The 21,052-nt window shown below is 36.7% G+C and overlaps 1 protein-coding gene across 4 annotated transcripts in view; it reads left to right on the top strand.

Annotated features, from left to right (window-relative positions):
- Positions 1 to 17,606, top strand: part of SLC6A15 (solute carrier family 6 member 15) — a 54,961-nt gene extending 37,355 nt beyond the window's left edge. For 2 of the 4 annotated variants that reach the window (XM_049883977.1, XM_049883978.1), the window contains exons 6-12: positions 3,003 to 3,113; positions 6,799 to 7,040; positions 7,140 to 7,332; positions 8,882 to 9,074; positions 12,777 to 12,936; positions 15,167 to 15,329; positions 16,446 to 17,601. In XM_049883977.1, the coding sequence (XP_049739934.1) occupies positions 3,003 to 3,113; positions 6,799 to 7,040; positions 7,140 to 7,332; positions 8,882 to 9,074; positions 12,777 to 12,936; positions 15,167 to 15,329; positions 16,446 to 16,808 (1,425 nt within the window). In that variant the 3' untranslated portion in view covers positions 16,809 to 17,601. Of the gene's footprint in view, positions 1 to 3,002; positions 3,114 to 6,798; positions 7,041 to 7,139; positions 7,333 to 8,881; positions 9,075 to 12,776; positions 12,937 to 15,166; positions 15,330 to 16,445 lie in introns of all 4 variants that reach the window. The other 2 variants (XM_049883980.1, XM_049883979.1) reach the window with 2 other exon arrangements.
- The last annotated feature ends 3,446 nt before the right edge of the window (positions 17,607 to 21,052 follow it).

The raw sequence follows: 21,052 nt of genomic DNA, 5'->3' as shown, positions 1-21,052 counted from the left end.
ATTATTTTATTACTTTATGTATTGTGTTACCTTTGTCGGTAGTTTGTATTGGAGTCAATCTCTTGCTGTTCTGAACCATCCTCTGCTTTGGCAGTTTTTCTTTTATTCTTCCGACTCTCCTTCCATTCCCTCCACAGATTCATGTTATATACCTACTATGTACCAGCAACTGTGTTTTTTGGGATATAGTAGTGAACAAGAGAGGAAAGGCCTTTGCCCTTACAGAGCTTGTATCCCAGTGGTGGATACAAATAAACAAAATGAAAATAAACAAATGAACACGTAACAAAATCATTTCAGCAGTGCTGAGTACTGCAAGAACTTGTTGCCCTTGAGTAGGCTTCAACTTCTTGAGGTTCCTGTGCTATCTAGTGCTGCCATAACAGAAATACCACAAGTGGACGGCTTTAACAAAGAGAAATTTATTTTCTCACAGTCTGGTAGGTTACAAGTCCAAATTCAGGATGTTGGCTCCAGGGGAAGGCTTTCTCTCTCTGTCAGCTCTGGAAGAAAGTCCTTGTCCTCAATCTTCCCATGGTTGAGGAGTTTCTCAGACACGGGGACCCCGTGTCCAGAGGACACGCTCTGCTCCTGGTATTGCTTTCTATGTGGTATGAATTCCCCCACTCTTTGCTTCCCTTTCCTTTTATATCTTGAGAGATCAAAGGTGGTACAGGCCATACTCCAGGGAAACTCCCTTTACCTTGGATCAGGGAGGTGACCTGAATAAGGGTGGTGTCATAATCCCACCCTAACCCTCTCCACATAAAATTATAATCACAAAATGGAGGACAACCACACAATACTGGGTATCATGGCCTAACCAAGTTGATACACACATTTTTGGGGGATGTAATTCAATCCATGACAGTCCCTAAGAGCTTGGCAGGAAACCCTGGTGGCATAGTGGTTAAGTGAGTGCTATGGTTGCTAACCATACGGTTGGCAGGTCAAATCCACCAGAGGCTCCTTGAAAACTCTAGAGGGCAGTTCTACTCTGTTCTGTAGGGTCGCTATAGTCGGAATCGACTTGAGGGCAATGCTTTTTTTTTTTTTTAAAAGCTTGGCTGCTAACCAAAAAGTCGGCAGTTTGATTCCACCAGCCACACTCCTTGGAAACCCTATGGGGCAGTTCTACTCTGTCCTATAGAGCCGACTTGATGGCAATGGGTTTTTTTTTTTTTTGGTTGCACAAATGGTTAACATCCTTTACTGCTAACTGAAAGGTTGGTGGTTCGAGTCCACCCAGAGGTGCCTCAGAAGAAAGGCTTAACAGTCTACTTTCAGAAAAATTATTCATTGCTGTCCAGCTGATTCTGACTCATAGCAACCCTGTAGGACAGAGTAGAACTGCCTTATAGGGTTTCTAGGGCAATAAACTTTATGGAAGCAGACTGCCACATCTTTCTTCTGCAGAGTGGCTGGTGAGTTCAAACCACTGATCTTTTGGTGAGCAGGCAAGTGCTTAAAGTGGAGCCAAGTGGAGCCACCAGGGCTCCTTTCAGAAAAATCAACCCAAAAAACCCACTTCTGTCAAGTTGATTCCAACTCATAGTGACCTTATAGGGTTTCCAAGGCTGTAAGTCTATATAGAAGCGGATTGCCACAACTTTCTGCCACGGAGCCACCGGTGGTTTCAAACCACTGACCTTTCAAGTAGCAGTCAATTACTTTAACCACTGCACCACAAGGGCACCTTTCAGAAAAATTAGCCATTGAAAATCCTGTGGCGCTCAGCCCTGCTCTGATATAGCTGGAGTCTCCATGAATTCAGCTGATGGCAACTGGTTTAAACACTGTAAAGAAAACCAAACAAGGTCATATCATTAAGGATTAATAGGGGCTGAGGGGAGGACGGGTGGGTGATACTGGACGAAGAAAGGCACAGCCTGAGAGTGAGTATTGAGAGAAGACCCTGGGGAGAAGATGAAGATGAGAGTTAAGTAACAAGGAGGAGCGAGTCCTGTGGAGCTGAAGGAGCATTGTGCTTCAGAGGGCACAGCCCCTACTCTGGCCCTGAGGCAGGGGCAAGCTTGGTTTATTCCTGACACAGCCAGGGCCTGAGGGGCTAGAGCTAGGAAGGGGGAGAGTCGTGGCAGGGACTGTAAGGCTTTGCAGGCCAGAGGAAAGACTGCATTTTATTCCAAATATGCTCAAAATCCCTGGAGTGTTTTAAGTAGAGAATGACATAACCCAAGTGGCAACCAGGAAACCAGTTAGTAGATTATTACACTATTTCAAGACTTCTCCTAGATGTTTGACGATAGCAACCAGATGGATGTTGGTGCTATTTACTGAGATGGAGATGAGTGGGAACAGCTTTGGGTGGTGCCTGTTCTTGTCTGGACCTGAAAAGTTTGAGAAACCATGGAGATGTCAGGGAAACAGTGATGTCTGGGTAGGATAATTTTTTCCTATGATAAATATTTGCTTAACTGTTTAATGAGGAAAACTACTGAAGCAGAAAGTAAAATTTTTACATGACGGTTCTTCAGGTTCTGTAAGAGACAACATAGAGTCCACTCTCCATTTTCTAGGACTTTCCCAATGTAATAATGGAACTTTGGTTAAAACGAAAACAAAGATTTTTTTTTTCTACCGAAAACTGTAAAAGTAGGAACTTGATAGGGAGTGTAGTGTCCATTTCTGTCTTAAATATTGCTTGTTTTATGACTATAAGGAAACAACACTATTCGAATTAAACCATACCTACCAACTATTTTAAAGGAGGTTAAGTAAGTAAGGAAGGTTCCTTATTTTTTATGGGATCCTAAATAAGTCACACTGAATCAAGATTAATAAGCCACTCTACTATAATGGCCTTAAAAAAAAAAATGTTTTTTTTGTCTTGTTTTGTTTTTTATGGCCTTAGGTATTATTAATAGCATTATACAAAAAATGGTGACATGAAAGTATAGAACAAAATACATATGATGTTAATTATAAACAAGGAATATAATTGTTACTGTGACTCACCTATTTTTTATTTGCTTTCTTTTCAGATCATGTATTTTAGTTCTCTTTTTCCATATGTGGTCCTTATATGCTTCCTAATCAGAGCGTTCCTTTTAAGTGGTTCCATTGACGGCATCCGCCACATGTTTACCCCTAAGGTACATACTACATTTTTATTTAACAGTTATGATCATGAAAGTATTGTGCTTATTATTAAAATATTTCCACAGTCAGATTTATGCGATAATTGTTCTAACATATTAGACCTTTAAATTATAGTTATGTTAACTGTCTTGGAAAAACCAGCTCTTTTGAGTATCCGTGTCTGTCTAACTTTAAATGTCCCGTTTTGGTTCTAGATTAAGACTGTAGGTATTTCAGCTTCAAAAATCTCTCTTTTATCATAAATTAACGTCAGTGATAAATTTTAGAACTTTTCAAGCTTCATTTCTTCTCCCGCTATTTCAGTAGGACCTGTTTGTGTTATGTACCCCTTTGAGAAACTGGTAATAGCTGTGGATCTCCTTACCAGAAAAAAGAAATGAACATATTTATTTACTTAGAGTCTCGGGAGGTTGATCGATCCCCTAAAACCCAGATACTTCAGGTTAAGAACCCTCATATATTCTAAAATGCTATCTCAGGGAAAATCCATGTTTTCTTGTTTTGTTTTGAGATTTAGCATCTTCTAGAATAATATTTATAGTGTCATTTTGGGGTGTTCTGTATCATTTGTAATGTGTATACATTTCAGGAAAATTCTTATTAGGTTGTATAAAGCTTGTGCTCTGTCATTCAGCTTACTAGAACTGAACACAACTCTGGGCACATTGAACCTGATTAATCAATACTCGTGGACTTGCTATAGTGATGTGACAGGAAGTTGTACCTCACTTTTAATTTGCCTACACTATCACAGGCACAGAACCCTGGCTGAACAGTGGTTAAGAGCCATGGCTGCTAACCAAAGCGTGGCACTTTGAATCCACCAGCCAGTCGTTGGAAACCCTATGGGGCAGTTTTACTCTGTCCTGTAGGGTCGCTATGAGTCAGAATTGACTCAACAGCAATGGGTTTGGTGTTTTTTTGTTTTTGGTTTCGGTTTATCATAGGCACACACTGAGTTATAAAGAGACGATTTCAAAATTGGTTCGGAAATTGGAAGTGTTCTGAAGGATAAATGGGTAGTCAGCAAGTGCTGTGAGATTTGGAAAGAAGGGGTTAGCTTCCTTGGGATTCTTTGTCATTCCCAGTAGCTGCCTTGATGCTGTGTAAAGGAAGCTGTGTTCTTTGTCCTGTTTAACATTTAGAGTTGTTAAAACTTCTCAGGGAATAACTAGTGAAGATATATAGATTTCAGCTAGTTTAGTGGCTTCAAGTGGGCCATACCTAAGACCAAAAATTATTTACATTTATAATACTGAAAAAAAAAGTTCCCTGAGTTAAAAATATCTCATTTCTATGTGAATTTCTGGAATATGACCTTTTTCTAAATCGTCTATTGCTTGTGACACAATTCTAAACATTTTATTCCATTAGATATTTTAGATTTTATCTAAATTTAAACACTGATATTTACATGGCTCCAGTCTTTAAAACTGCAGCATATATTTTATTACCGTTTTTAACCAGGACCAGGGACCACTATTAAAATGTAGTTAATTTTTCCTTCAGCTCACTTTTCACTGACTTGATAAAATATTAGGTCACCGTAGGATGTGGTATTTAATATAATGGTGATAAAAAGTTGTCAATTACTATTTAATTTGCATTGTTTCCATAGGGAGAGAGTACCTAAGTGCATGAAATAAACCCATTGCTGTCAATTCCGAGTCACAGTGACCCTGTAGGACAGATAGAACTGCCCCATAGAGTTTCAAAGGAGCAGCTGGTAGATAGATTGGAACTACTGACCTTTTGGTTAGCTGCTGAGCTCTTAACTGCACCACCAGGGCTCCAAGCACGTGCAATACTAGGGGAAAAATGAATGGAAAATAAATTCAGAAATTGGAAGTAAGCCAAAAAAGTCTCTAGTAAATAGGTCTTTTCTGCCATCTAGTGGATGAAGTAGAGATATACAGTTAAGTGTATTTTAGTAATCGGCGTTAACATAAAATGGTAATGTAGCAATGCTCAATGAACAATATGTACATCTTAGTTGTCACATATTAATAGTCATGATTATGTTTACTGAGAATATTTCATACATTTCAACAATAACTAAAACCGAAGCAATAAATCCTAAAAATTGAGAGAGCATAGATTTTAGAATCTAAAAAAAAAACTACCTATTTTCAAATCGCAGCTCCACCGCAGACTTGCTGTGTGACTTTAGGCAGCTTACTTAACATTTCTAAGACTCGGATAATAGTAGGAACAGTAGAAATAGTTTGTTTTGAGGATTAAATGAAATAATCCACATTGAGTGCTTCTCAGCGTGTCTGCCTCTATAGTTCATATGCTGCTGTTGTTATGTGCCCTCAAGTAGGTTCCGACTCATAGCCACACTGTGTGCACAGAACTAAACACTGCCAAGACCTGTGCCATCCTCACAATGGTGGTTATGCTTGAGTCCATTGTTGCAGCCACTGTGTCAATCCATCTCATTGAGGGTCTTCTTTTTTGCCGACTCTCTATAGTCCATATATGTTAGCATTATTGAGCACTCCTGCAGTGTGGTAGGCACCATGAATGGATATACATGTCTTGTTCCTATATTTCAGTTGAGAAAACTAAAGCTCAGAGAGGACAGACCGCTTGCACTAGGTTTTATTATTATTAAATTATTAAATAGCAGAATCAGGTTCTGAAACTGTGGAACTTATGTTCTTAACCACTTTCAGCAAGGCTCCCAATAAAGGGAGTTTCATTGCAATAGTAAGAAGGAAATAAAATATCAATTTAAACAATACTATTACTGAAATCAAACCTAAAAGTTTATTGGGGTATATGTCAGATATGGCTAATATTAATTGCTTCATTTCAAGGGTCTGATTCTATACAGTGATAGTTATCTAAGAAGTAAAGCAATGTTGTTTGAAATAATATGTTCAGTACAGACCAGAACATTAGAATTTTGGATATGACAGCTCATCTTAGAGATGATATAGTTGAATTTCTTCAATTTGCAAAATAAAGGCTTTCAGAAAACCTTTTAATAAATGAGTAATATATAGGTGAATGGAAACCCTGGTAGCGTAGTGGTTAAGTGCTATGGCTGCAAACCAGAAGGTCAGCAGTTTGAATCCTCCAGGCGCTCCTTGGAAACCCTGTGGGGCAGTTCTACTCTGTCCTGTAGGGTCGCTATGAGTCAGAATTGACTCGATGGCAGTGGATTTGGTTTGGTTTTGGTATATAGGTGAATATGCAGAGTATAAACGGTTCTTCTGTGCCAAATTTAAATTATCTGCTTGACTATTAGAGTTCCTCTAGAAAACACAAAACTTAGAGTAATTATTTAACTTTCATTGTAAATTGTTTTATTTTGACTTGGAAAGAAAAAAAGGTAAGATGAGAAAGTAATTGGAGATGGTTTTCTCTTTCATATGATCCTTTGATGATTTGTCCTAAAAATATTTTAAAAATTCTCATGTAAGTACATAATATTTGTTTAAGTAAAATCTCCATCTAAGGGGCTTGATAGTCTTTCTCTTATTCGTAGTTCTAATTTTCCCTAAATGAAAAATTTTTTTTTTTCCTGTTTAAAGAACAGCTTATCTCCACAATTTAAATAACCCTTGGTTGCATAAATATCATTGTAATGTATTTAAAGAAGAATTCTGTGTAGATGAATTATTTTGAAATATTTTGCAGCTGACTTCTATTATGTTTAATTTTAAACAGCTTGAAATAATGCTGGAGCCCAAGGTCTGGAGAGAAGCTGCTACTCAGGTGTTCTTCGCATTAGGTCTGGGATTTGGTGGCGTCATTGCCTTTTCAAGCTACAACAAGAGAGACAACAACTGCCACTTTGATGCCGTCCTGGTGTCCTTCATCAATTTTTTCACTTCTGTCCTGGCGACATTGGTGGTGTTTGCAGTTCTGGGCTTCAAAGCAAATGTCATAAATGAGAAATGCATTGCAGAGTATGGATATTAATTTCCTTTAACATTTGGCAGCATAATTGTATACAGACTATAACCCCAAATAACCCTAAGTGTTCATTGATACGTTCTGTTTTTCAGAAATTCGGAGATGATCGTAAAATTTTTGAAAATGGGCAACATCAGTCAGGATATTATTCCTCATCACGTCAACTTTTCGGCGATGACTGCGGAGGATTATCGTTTAGTTTATGACATCGTTCAGAAAGTGAAAGAAGAAGAGTTCCCTGCTCTCCGTCTCAATTCCTGTCACATCGAAGATGAACTCAATAAAGTTAGTAGGCCATATTTAATCAATGAAATAATCATGCAGTCAAAGTATGCCTTATCCAGAGGCCTGCTTTCAGGAAAATGGCCTTTAAGATGCCTGTGGAAGATTATGCTGCATTAAATTCACATTCTCTATTTCAGGGAAAATGCTTTCTTGAATCCTAAAGGTTTGCTTTATTAAAAAAAAAAACAGGTTTACTGATTGAACCATGATAATTTAAAATATGAATATGACGTGCATCATTTTCATCAAAGAAAAAGACTCATCTGGTACTTTTCTTGGTATATCATTTTAATGCAATGCTTGTATCGTGAGCATCATTTATATTTCGTATGTTTACTTCGAGGCATAAGTGATATTTGAAATGACACTTTTAATAGTAGGTTCAAAAATCCATGATTAGTTCCTTGTTCTTAGCCACTCTCATATATATTTTCATAAATAAGAAATGGCAAACATTAATACATGTTTGTGTTGGCTGTCACTCTCTCTCTCTTTATTGTCAAAAGGAAAATACAATAGAGAAATTGGCCATTAATCGCTTGCTTTAAAATAGCTAACTATAACTGAGTGTAAATGTACAGAATCATGTACAGGAAATTATGGGTGAAGCCATCATTAATATAAAAATCTGAGTTCTTTAAGGAAAGAATTAATTAGTGACTTATCCTTCAATATATGTATTTTTAATTTTGGTATATCCAATGTATTTATGAGCTAACACAAGCAACTTGAAGTTGGGTTAGAGGTACAGTTTCTTAGGAGATGTCATAAAAAATAAACTCAGGTTAATTTTTACTAGCAATTCCACTATGTTCTGCCTGATTGGAGTATTGGTCTTTATATCCACTTTATTATTGATTTTGGCTGGAAATTCACTTTGTCCCCTGAATTAGAAAAACCCAAAGTTTAGTAAGGAGGTAGGAAATATCAGGAGTAGAAAAAATGAAGATGTTAGTTTTCTTTAAGATTAAAAATAATTGAGTTTTTAAATTGCCTAGTTATTTTGTTCACTTTTATTTAGCATTCGCATGTTTACGTTAAATTAGAGCAAGCTTATTATTCACAATCTGTATTTTCTTTATACTAATTGATTAAACCATTGTGAATTTAACCTAAAACCAAATACTTTCTGTCTTTACATGTGGGCCAGAAATAGTTCTGTACATATATTTCTATCTGTGTGTGTATATATATATGTAGTAATAAATCACTATTCATATCTTTATTAGAAGAAAAAACACTATATATACTTTAATATAATATATTAATATTCCAGTGTTCAATTGAATATACTTAGTATACAACACAATATAATTCTGTACTATGGCAATTCTAAACAGAATTTCATCATTTGTATTTATTTGACTGAATTAAATCTGCAAAAGTGTTGTAACAGGTAAAATGCTGATGTCAGGAAAATCAGCATATTTTTCCAGTAACCCCTGGTCATTAGGTCATTGTTTAGAGCTGCCAAGTGTCCCTCCCCTTTGTGACTGATGTCATGTTGCTTTTGACTCTATGAATGTTACTATTTTGGTGTATTTTACAGGCTGTTCAGGGGACTGGCTTAGCTTTTATTGCCTTCACGGAAGCGATGACACATTTCCCAGCATCTCCCTTCTGGTCAGTGATGTTCTTCCTCATGCTGGTAAACCTAGGGCTCGGCAGCATGTTTGGAACCATTGAAGGGATCATCACACCTGTGGTGGACACTTTCAAAATCAGGAAAGAAATTCTTACTGGTGAGTTTTTTATGTGTTTGCCTTTTCGTTCAACTAATATGTTGTCTTTGTTTTTAGGCACTATCAATTGGATTCCAACTCAAGTGACCCCCATGTACAACAGAACGAAACACTGCCTGGTCCTGCACCATCCTCATAATCGTTACGCTTGAGCCCATTGTTGCAGCCATTGTGTCAGTCCATCTCATTAAGGGTCTTACTCTTTTTCACTGACTCCCGACTTTATCAACCGTGATGTCCTTCTCTAGGGAATAGTCCCTCCTGATAACATAACATATGTGAGAAGTAGTCTCGCCATCCTTACTTTTAAGGAGCATTCTGGTTGCACTTCTTCCAGGACAGATTTGTTTGTTCTTTTGACAGTCTATGGTATATAAAAAAAAATATAGCCAACATTTAATATTCAACAACACCATAATTCAAAGGCATCAATTCTTCAGCCTTCCTTATTCATTGTCCAACTTTCACATGCATATGAGGTGATTGAAAACACCATGGCTTGGGTCAGGTGCGCCTTAGTCCTTAAAATGACATCTTTGCTTTTTAACACTTTAAAGAGGTCTTTTGCAGCAGATTTGCCCAATGCAATCTGTCATTTGATTTCTTGACTGCTGCTTCATGGGTGTTGATAGTGGATTCAAGTAAAATGAAATCCTTGACAACTTCAGTCTTTTCTCCTTTTATCATGATGTTGCTTATTGGTCCAGTTGTGAGGATTTTTTTTTTTTTCTTTGTATTGAGGTGTAATCGATACTGAAGGCTGTGGTCTTTGATCTGCATCAGTAAGTGCTTCAAGTCCTCTTCTGGTAGTTAATGTCTCTAGGTGGGTAAGAAAATGAAAAGATTTATCAATCTTGATGGCTGATATTAAAGCCAATCTGCAAGCAGTTATTAAAGTACCAGTTTTGTTTTGCATCATCCTTGCAGTTGAGGGATGTAAAGGATGTAAAAGAAATTGTGAGAGATACATAAGAAAGACTTAAGAGAACCTCATCTCCAAAAATAATAGTACTAATAATTGGGTTAGGTAGATAAGACTCGTATGTATGAAATAGTCAGTTTTAATGTATACTGGCAGATAGTGTAATGGAGATTTTACGTACGACACAAATTCAGAAGAAGCAGAAGGCAGTATATGCTAGAACTCTCAGACAAAGAGATGGACGTTGACTAGGAAAGGGAGAGGGTCTTCTAAGGAGTTAGAGGATAGTTTTAGGAAATGTATATAAAGGGAGATAAAGGAAGCAGTAAAGAGGCCAGCCAGAAGGAGTATGGGAGCAGCATTGGTAAAGCATGGGAAATAAGGTTGGATAAAAAAAATATTGGGGATCTTGAATACTGGACAGTGGTGTGTGAGCTTCACAAGGCTCTACTTTTAACCCTGAAAGACTTAGTAATAGTTTTTGTGTAAATTACTCTCGGATATATACCTTATACCAGGTGCAATGGTTAAGCACTTGACTGCTAACCAAAAGGTCAGAAGCTCAAACCCACCAGCTGCTCCACAGGAGAAAAGACCTAGCAATCTACTCCCACAAAGTTTATAGCTTAGGAAACCCTATGAGCAGTTCTCTGTCATATAGGGTTGCTACGATTTTTTTTTTTATGAGTCATATTTGACTCGATAGCACAAACCATAACAAAAACAATATTTATCTCTTACTGCTCTGCTATGGCTGCTAACCAAACAGTCAGCAGTTCGAATCCGCCAGGCGCTCCTTGGAAACTCCGTGGGGCAGTTCTACTCTGTCCTATAGGGTCGCTATGAGTCGGAATCGACTCGACGGCGCTGGGTTTTTTGGGTTTGGGGAAAAAAAGAAAAAATTTAAGTGTGGTGGTGTTGTATTAAAATTTCAGCAGTTTGTTATATATTTATATGTAAATATCCAATGGAGCTGAAGAAAAAATGAGAACTTCTTTATCTTCTCCCAGAACTCAGTCTCTACTTCTGAATTTTCTATTTCAGCTAATGTTATCAATATCCTGTCTGACACGCAAGCTAACACGCACACATCTTTGCTTCGTTTTTCATCTTTGCCCACCATATACACACCATCCCCTACTGTAATCTGAAGGTTTGCAGAATTAAGGAAGACCAACGGTGTGGAGGCAGAAAGCTACAAGATATTTGCTGACTCCCACTGGAAGATTTATGTGTCAGAGCAAAAGAGAATGAACTCTCTTCTCCCATTTCCTTTCTATACCTCCACTTCGAGTTGTATTTTACCTTGATTAAATATTTTTGCGTCACTTCTGTCAGATTTTTTTTTCTCTGAAAGTAAAGTAGGACTTAAATAAGTGAGTTACTCATTTTCATTTTCTTTCATGTCTCTAATGATACTGTCTGTATCACTTAGAATGTACTTTCTTTATATTTGCCTCATACTATAGTGTAATGAGGAGAGGGTGAAAGTGACACAGACTATGGAGTCAGACAGATTTGGGTTCAAATCCCAGCTCTGCCACTTTCAGCTTGAGACCTTGGGTGTGATACTTAAATTTTTCAGGGTATTTTTTCTTATCTTTAAAATAAAGATGCTAGTACATACTTCAATTGGAATGTTAGAAGAATTAAGTGAGGTAATTCAAATTTATGGTATATTATACAAAGCACTTAAATATTTTAATCTGTAGTAGATTGTGAGTAAACATTACTTGCCCTTTTCTACATTGTATGTTTACAATAATGTATATTTATGTGTAAATATAATAGATAGAGATAATAGCTAACTTTAGCTCATATTTATTGAGATTGTTAGGGAACCACCATATGATTGAACCCACAGATGTCTGTTTTCTTCTCTCCATTACCTGCTCTACTGCTTTCAGTTTTACCCATCTCTGCTCAAAGGTAATTGAGAAACAGAATGTAATCACCTGTAATTTTGAGAGCTTCTCGACTGAAAGTGAGAGAATGAAGTATAACAAATACAGACATATGGATTCTAAAAAGCTTTCTAATTTTCTTCTTGCTGGTACCTGGTCTGAAGTTTCTGTATCTGTTTCTTAGCTACTATTGAAAGGCTCCTTTTATATGGTTCTTCTGGGTTGTCACTTGAATAATCAGATTGCCAATCCTGGCATAATTAAAATCCAAACTAAACTAAGGAGTCTGCAGAGTAAAGGCATAGATTTGGGTTGGTGTTGAGTTTAGATTTGATCAGATATTTCTATTTATGCTTTAAAAAAATCACATTTTAATCAAATATAAAAAAAAGTGTATATCTTACAACAACACTCTTATAAGCCACATTAATCGCATGGTGATTCAAGAGTTTAATATCTATTCCCACACGACAAAAAGCACCTTAAAGGTAGAGACGATCTATGAACATTTGCTGCCTGAAAGGTTACTTTGCTATTAAGAAGAAAAGTAGTCTGTGGGGATTTATTCTTTTAAAATCTCTCAACTGTTGCCTCATTTATTACTTCCACTTGTTAAATAGGTTTCCACAGGCTCAGGGAGATGAGTTGACATCCTGTTTTACGATGAATTCATATTAAAGCCACGGCTAAACCCAGATTACTTAACTTCCAATCTGTTATATTCCACAGTATCCGGAAAGATCTTGCCTATTTATATCACTGGAAAGTTATAAAAGTTAAAGCAAAACTATTGTTTGAATATAATAATTCATAATGAAATTCCACAGACTTCACTTTCAACAGAGGTTTGTTTTCTTATTTATTCCTTTTGTCCAGTTATCTGTTGTCTTCTGGCATTTTGTCTCGGCCTGATATTTGTGCAGCGCTCTGGAAATTACTTCGTTACAATGTTTGATGATTATTCTGCTACCTTGCCTCTGCTAATTGTAGTCATTTTGGAGAATATTGCTGTATCCTTTGTTTATGGCATAGATAAGTAAGTATACTTGCTTTTGTACATTCATTGTTCATCTCTATTTTGAAAAGACTAGTTCTCAATATTTCATTTACAAAAGGAGAAAAAATGCAGAGAGGGAAAGTTCTTGACTGCAAAATGGAATCTTTTGTAGGCTTTTCTTCATTCAGTTATTTTAATAAAGCATATTCCCCTTTTAGGTGATTAGATACAATTGTGTAGACTGTAGTATAATCAGATCCCTGGTGGTACAGTGGTTAAGAGCTCAGCTGCTAACCAGAAGGTCAGCAGTTTGAATCCACCACCTGCTCCTTGGAAATCCTATGGGGTAGTTCTACACTGTCCTATAGGGTCGCTATGAGTCGGAATCGACTCGACAGCAACAGGTTTACAGGTAGTATAATCTAGGATTCTGGAGTTTTGATTTAATTTTGGTAGATGGTTATCAAATAATAACTCCCACTATCTAGTGAGTGTTGGCTATGCGCCTAGAATGTTGTGAAGTTCTGCATTTCACAGGTGAGAAAACTCAGGCGTAAAGACCAAGTGACTCACTCATCACTCACCAGGACAGTGGCAGACCTGAGATTCATACCCGTTTCTGTTTAAATCCTATGCTCGTAATTGCTTCATTATTCCCCATTTATGAGGAGAATTTGTGTGTTACAATACCTTATGTAATAGAAAAATTTTGGGAAATGATATATCCTGCTATGACTGCTTCATGAGAAAAGTGATAGAACTCAGGAAATACTTGTGAATAAAAGAAGAACACTGCAGAAATGAAGACTAAATTGATTGAAAGGAACGCAAAGAAAATAAGCACAATGGGTAATTCTTTCAGAAAATTATAAGATGAAGATAAAGAGAAGAAATATTAAATATAAACAGAAATTAAGCAATAATAAATCAACATATGTATTATATGAATTTTTATAAATTATATAAAAATAATGGCCAGAATAAATTTAAAAAATTATAATTCAAGGAAGCTTTTCTGAAATACCGAACAACTTATACATTGAAAGGGCACACAATATACTTGGACATAATCTAGAATATTACGTCAAAGAAAAAGAAAAAAACATGGTGCATTCAGGCAAAAACAAAAAAAGTCATTTGTAAGAGAAAATCAGCAGACCTTTTGAAACAATGCTATGCCATTAGACATATTGAGAATACACAAGGAAAAAAATATAAACCACAGACTTTAAATCCAACCAAACTGACCACAGTTACAAACGTAAGAAATTAGGGAATATAGTTATAAGGAGTCCATTTTGAGGAATCTAGGAAAAACGTACCTTTATACAACCAAACGGACTGGAGAAACATCAATACAAGGACCAGTGGGTAGGCATTATATATTTATCTTGAGATGAATATAAAGGGAGATAGATTAGTATGTAATGGCTGTATGCTGAGACAGTGTTAGCACCATATACCAGAAAAAGGTGAGTTTTATTTTATATAAATTATACGTCAATTAATGGCTTAGAAAATAAAATATAAGTGTAATCAGAACTCTAAATGTAAGTACTAATTTACAGGAAATAGGAGGATCAGAAGCACTTGTTAAACAACACTATGAGGGTTAAATCAACAAAATACAGACTGTAGAAAACTACAGGACAAAAAACTCCGCTGATTCAATAAAAAAAATTGAAAAAAATGAAGAGATGGAGGGAAATCTATAGATTAATAGAGACGAGAGATACTATGTAATGTGTGTATCTTCTCTCAGTTCAATCAAACACTGCAAATATTAATGAGAGTTTGGAAAATATAAACACTGCTTAAATATTTGATGCTATTAAGAAATTATAGCATCGGCAGTTCAAATCCACCAGGTGCTCCTTGGAAATTCTATGGGGTAGTTCTCCTCCGTCGTATAGGGTTGCTAGGAGTCGGAATCCCGATTTGACAGCAATGGGTTTGGTTTTGCTTTTTAAGGAATCACTGCTAAGAAAAAAAATGAGAAGCGGTTTTTAATTTTTTGTAAGTGTTGGATTTATATAGTAGAAAGTCAGCAGAAGGACGAGGCTTTTCAGTAATTGGCTCAAGAGAGCTTTTATCATCTGAAAATTATAGTATTTGAGCTTATAATTTGTGTCCAGTATGTCCTTTTGATTCAGTGTAAAATATCCTAGGCTTTCATGGCTAAACCCCTGTCAAACCATTGACATCACGCACATTGTAAGGTATGGTAATATTAACCGTAACAGTCGTGAAATATTTTCTTTTTATTTAGGTTTATGGAAGACCTAAAGGATATGCTGGGCTTTGCTCCCAACAGATATTACTACTATATGTGGAAATATCTTTCTCCTCTAATGCTCTTATCATTGCTAATAGCTAGCGTTGTGAATATGGGGTTAAGTCCTCCTGGCTATAATGCATGGATTGAAGATAAGGTAAGATGCAAAATAGGGAAGTTAGAGAATAAAATGCCTTTTTAGAGATTTTTGCCTTTTGCTTTATTCACAGGTTATTTCTTCTTTTCTTTTTTGTTGTTTAATGAATAGTGTTGTTCTTATTCAAGGATCTTGAGATGTATGTTTTGTACCCCAAACATCTGTGATTTTCGCCTATGATTTTCTTTATACATCGTGGATTTCTTTAATACATTGGAAGCATTGATCTTGTCCTCATTAAGATAGCTTCATTCATATTACCATAGGCGATTTAAGAATTGGTAGGCCTTTGACTCCAGAAAGCATTTAATCAAATCTCCAAAAATCTTTTTCCTGTGTTAACTTATTAAATTATGTCCTAGATTCATATAAAAATGAAAATATGCATTAGTCATGCTGACATCATTTAAGTAAATATTGAAGTAAGGTTTTTCACTGTAGCTGCTTTATATTAGCAATGAATATTTCAATTTATGTTCTCGATCTGTATTAGCTACAAAATGATACAATCATGAGAGATATTAGCTGTTATCAGAGTGGTTATTTTTCATAGATACCCCTAGTCTTTAGCTATCCAATGGTCAATAATATAATAACTGAGGCATAATCTCTTACAAAAATTCTGGGGACCAGAGAGCCTTCAAAATTTAGAGTTTCAGATTTTAGAACAGATAATATGGCGCATGTAACAGGTATTTATTACTTAGTAACAAACTACTCCAAAACTTAGCGACTGGAAACAGCAGTTATTTATTAATTTCACAGTTCTGTGGGCTGGGCAATTCTTCTGTTGGCCTCGCTTTCAGCATTCAGTTGCATTCAGCTGGGAGAACTGGCACAGCTTGGCCTCTCTCTCCGGGTGGCTTTTAATTCTTGTTTTCTTCACAACATCGTGGGTTAGCATTCTTAGAGAACAGAAACAGAAATTGCAAGGCTTTTAAGGCCTAGCCTTGGAAGTCTTTTAATGTTATTTCTATTGCATTCTTATAGGTCAAAGCAAGCCACAAGGCCAGCCTAAATTCTTTGCTTAAAAACATGAGATAAATATAAATGTTTTTATGTATGTGCAGAGAAATATAAATTATTGATAATTATTATTATTTTTGGCTCTAACAGGCATCTGAAGAATTTTTGAGCTACCCACTGTGGGGAATGGTTGTCTGTATCTCGCTGACAGTCCTGGCGATGCTCCCTGTCCCGGTGGTCTTCATCATTCGTCGCTGCAACCTCATAGATGATAGTTCTGGTAACTTAGCATCCGTGACCTATAAGAGAGGAAGGGTCCTGAAAGAGCCGGTTAATTTAGAAGGAGATGATGCAAGCCTTATTCATGGAAAAATACCAAGTGAGATGTCATCTCCAAATTTTGGTAAAAATATTTACCGGAAACAGAGTGGATCGCCAACTCTGGATACTGCTCCCAATGGACGGTATGGAATAGGGTACCTGATGGCAGATATGCCAGAGTCTGACTTGTAGTTGGGAGGAAAATCATCGTGTTTTCTTTGGTTCATTTTTATCATTTAACATGGGCTCTTTTAAGAGAAGCGTTAGGCTTCACATATCAGAGAGCGATCTCAGGTGTTCCATGGCTGTGATCTTTAATCTTAACAGTATATTTACATTCAACTAGAACATTCCTTTGGATTCTTCGGTTTACATCTCCACTGAAAGGATTACAAACAGCTTCCAATGACTGAGGTCCGTGTTTTGTCAGGATTTTTTAAAATCATTTCAGTGTATTTTCAAGTATTTCTATCTCTAAAAAACAGGCGTTACCTCAGTTTCTAATAATTTCTGGATTTATCGGTATTAGCAATTCAAAAATGGTATACCTTAAAATTTATAAGTTTACCTTCAGGGTAACTCCCAGTATTACAATGAGCAGTTCGGTAAGTTCGTGCCTCTCAGCACATTTTCGTGAATATATTGTGTAGATAAGCTGTACTTACTTTGTTAGCATTGATACCTTCTTAGGCAATTAGTGAAGAAATCTGCAAAATATTTTCTTATGTAATGGCTGTATAGAGCAATAGTATCAAAGGATAAGAAGGCACTTATGCTGGGATGAAAGGTGCGATTCAGAGGTGATTGGGGATCATGTGAGTGACAGCTATATATTTTGTGTAAAATATGTGTGAAAATGATCTAAGAATAAGTCACTCAGCACTCTCAAGAAATTATGCAGATTTTGCATTTTTCTATGCCATGTGCCTAAAAACCTACTTGATATTTATTGTGGTTCTGAGATTACTTATAGTATATTTATATAATATACTTGCAGTGTATATAGATGTATATTAGTACTCTAAGTACTGATTTGAAAACTTGAAGCAAGATGGCATTTTATTTCATATCTTTCTGTTTTGCTTCTGTTTTATGCAAATATAAATCTTTTTTTAAAGTGATTGTCAAAATTGTATGGTATTACATTTTAATCTATGAATAAACAAAGTTTAAAAATGATGTTTGTTTTTCATGTTGATTTTTCTTTTATCATGTACATAAAATTATCCTGATTTTCAACCAGCACTTAGGCACTTCATAGTAATTAATCTTCAAATCACAAGTACGATTAATAGATTGATTAGTAGAGCTGCCACCACCTTAGAGACAAAGGAAAATTAGAGTATTGTGGTTAAATGGTGTTCTAATGTAGTTTTGCAAATCTTTAGAAAGTACATGTAGTCTCCAAGGGAACCGTAGGTACCGTTGACTGCTTGCTGGGTCAGCGTTGTCTCTGATGTCTAAAAACTTGTGATTATTTTTAAATGAAACTCTTGTATATATGAAATTAGAGAAAGCAGAAGAATCCCATTGAATCTTATCTAGTTAATAAAGCTTTTATAGCTGTCCTACCACTGTAACAGTCACATTTTAAAATAATGGATGCAATAGCAAAATAGAGGAGACCTCTGAAAATCAGCCAGTGAAAACCCCACGGATCTCAGCGGAATATTGTCTGATTCAGGGCTGGAAGACGAGTCCCCTAAGTTGTAAGGCACTCCGCGTACACAGCGGCTGCAGCAGTGGTCCCCGGCATACCACCGCTGGTGAAAACGGTACAGGTCTGGGTGACTTTTTATTCTGTTGTAGCACACACGTGGTTGCCATGAGTCAGTCCCTGCTGCACAGCAACTAACAACGACAAAGTGGACTCAGCATTTGTATTAGTTAATTTTGGCCAGATACTCTTGCCGTAGTATAGATACATGCGAACAGCATTTTAAATATAATTCTACTGGTGGCTCAAAGTTTTAGTTCTTGAGTTTCATGTTCACCAATATTATATTTTGTATGTCTTTAAAATTTTAGCATATTTTATTAATGAGCGATATATAAACATTCTACAAAACTTAAAATATTTCATCAGTTTCCCTTCCAACATTTCCCCTAGCCACGCATTTTCCACCCTTGAAGGCAACCACCCTTACCAGTTTCTTATGTATCCTCCTGGAGATACTCTGTCTCTGTGTGTGTGTGTCTGTGTGTGTGTGTCTGTGTGTGTGTGTGTATATAAAAGAAACACAGTTGGGGGAAGATAGATGCCCTGCCACATGAAGAGGAGCCAAAGAACACCGGGCCTGAGGATGTTGAAAAGACACCTTCCCCCAGAGCCGACAGAGACAGAATGCCTTATGCTAGAGCCCGCGCTCTGAATTCGGACTTCTTGCCTCCTAAACTAGGAGCCTTGGTGGCACAGTGGTTAAGCACCCAGCTGCTAACTGAAAGGTTGGTGGTTCGACCCCCGCAGCCAATCCACAGGAGAAAGATGTGGCAGCCTTGGAAACCCTGTGGACAGTTCTACTCTGTCCTATAGGGTTTCTGTGAATTGGAATTGACTTGACGACAACGGGTTTTAGCTTCCTAAACTATGAGAAAATAAATTTCTGTTTGTTAAAGCCGCCCACATGTGGTATTTCTGTTACAGCAGCACTAGGTAATTAAGACAGACCCCCTCACCTGTCCTTCTCTAGGCAATGTAGTATTTAATCAATAAATAATAGTATGAAGTACCAATTGCCTCTGAAATTTGAGGGTACTTACATTTGCATTGCTTCCCACTGCTTTTATAAACTCTGGCCTAAACTTGCACATAGATGTGACATATCCAAGTATTGTCTATCTTCAAGTGGAAAATAGGCTGGGGAGTGTGACAGGAAAAAGATGATAGAGTATTTGGGACAGAAAGAAAGGATGAGGGAGAAAATGCACTCATTTTTAGGAGTTAGAGTCACAATAAAGGGGTCCCTTATCTTGGTGCAGTGAGGTCTTAGGTCCTATGGATGGTTTCCCAGTCCAACAAGGACATGCTTTAACGCTATTTATAAATAAAGACACACAAAACTAATGGTCATGAATTGTTTGGGGAACAATTAAATTCTAAACTGTTCTAAACTATAAACACCAAGTTTCATAAGGAAATGCAGTACACTGGATAATATTTTTGTTGTTTTAGAACTAAACTCTTAAAGAATGAGTAGGACTTCTACAAGTGGAAAAGGAAAGGCAACAAGGGAATGTTTGGGCGGACATAACTGAGTAATCCAACCCTAAACCCTTTGCCTTCAAGTCAATCTCAACTCATAACTTGGCTGCTAACCAAAAGGTTGGCGGTTCGAATCAACCAGCTGCTCCTAGGAAACCCTATGGGGCAGTTCTACTCTGTTCTAAAGGGTTGCTATGAATTGGATGAGCCAACCTTACCGTGTATGAAAATGTGCTTGGAGAGAGAAATATTTAGGGTAGATTCAGTAGAATCAGACTAAGATGATCTTGAAAGCCAAAGTTATCTGTGATGAGAGACGAGGGGCATAGGTGTAAATTCTTGGGCAGAGGTAAGGCAAGGTCACGGCATTATTACAATACTCAGGATAGATTAGTAAGAGGAAACTTACAATATTAACACCTTCTTGTGGCAACCACTGTACATACATTATATCAACCTTTCACAAAACCTAACCGGTAAGTTAAATGTCTCAATTTTGTACATAGGAGAACTACGGTTCAAAAAGGTTGAATAACGTGAGTGGAAAAGATATGTGTCCAATGTCTAAGTTCTTTCACTTCCCACCATATTTCTCATTTGAAGGGAGTGTAAAATAAAAGCAGACGTTCCAATGCTGATGTGGGGCAAGGGAGCCCTGGGCTGTCATAATAGCAGTAGGGAGAAAAGGCTGAACCAAGAGATTTTGCGGGAAGTGGTGGTTGAATGTGGTAGCAGTGTAAGAATAGAGAAGAAGTCTTAAATTCCATAGATCCATAGGAGTTCCAAGAATGTAATTTCTTGAAAGAGTGTTTACATTTCCATGTGTCTGTGTTTATGTTCATTGTTTTGCAGCAGAAGTTACTTTTTTCATCAAATCCTCAAATGGGTATGTGATCCTAGAAAGTTGATGGATCAAAATGTTGTGATTTTTAACTAGAATTTTGCTTTGGAGTCCCCTTTTTTTAAAGACATGCATTCTAATATACTGAATCATAGTCTTTTTGGTTTGGGTATAGGACATGAGATTTTTTAGAAACCTTGAGTCATTCTAATGTGACTATGACATAAAATATAAATCCTAATTGTCTTCTGTCAGACAGAATAGAAATGAAAGTATTTGCTTTAGTTCTCTAGTGCTACCATAACAGAAATACCACAAGTGGATGGCTTTAACAAAGAGAAATTTATTTCCTCATAGTAAAGTAAGCTAAAAGTCCAAATTCCAGGCATCAGC

The sequence above is a fragment of the Elephas maximus genome, chromosome 4, assembly GCF_024166365.1.
Source record: "Elephas maximus indicus isolate mEleMax1 chromosome 4, mEleMax1 primary haplotype, whole genome shotgun sequence".
Classification (NCBI taxonomy): Eukaryota; Metazoa; Chordata; class Mammalia; order Proboscidea; family Elephantidae; genus Elephas; species Elephas maximus.
Note: the sequence above shows the minus strand (reverse complement) of the source record. Positions and strands in the feature narration are given on the sequence as shown.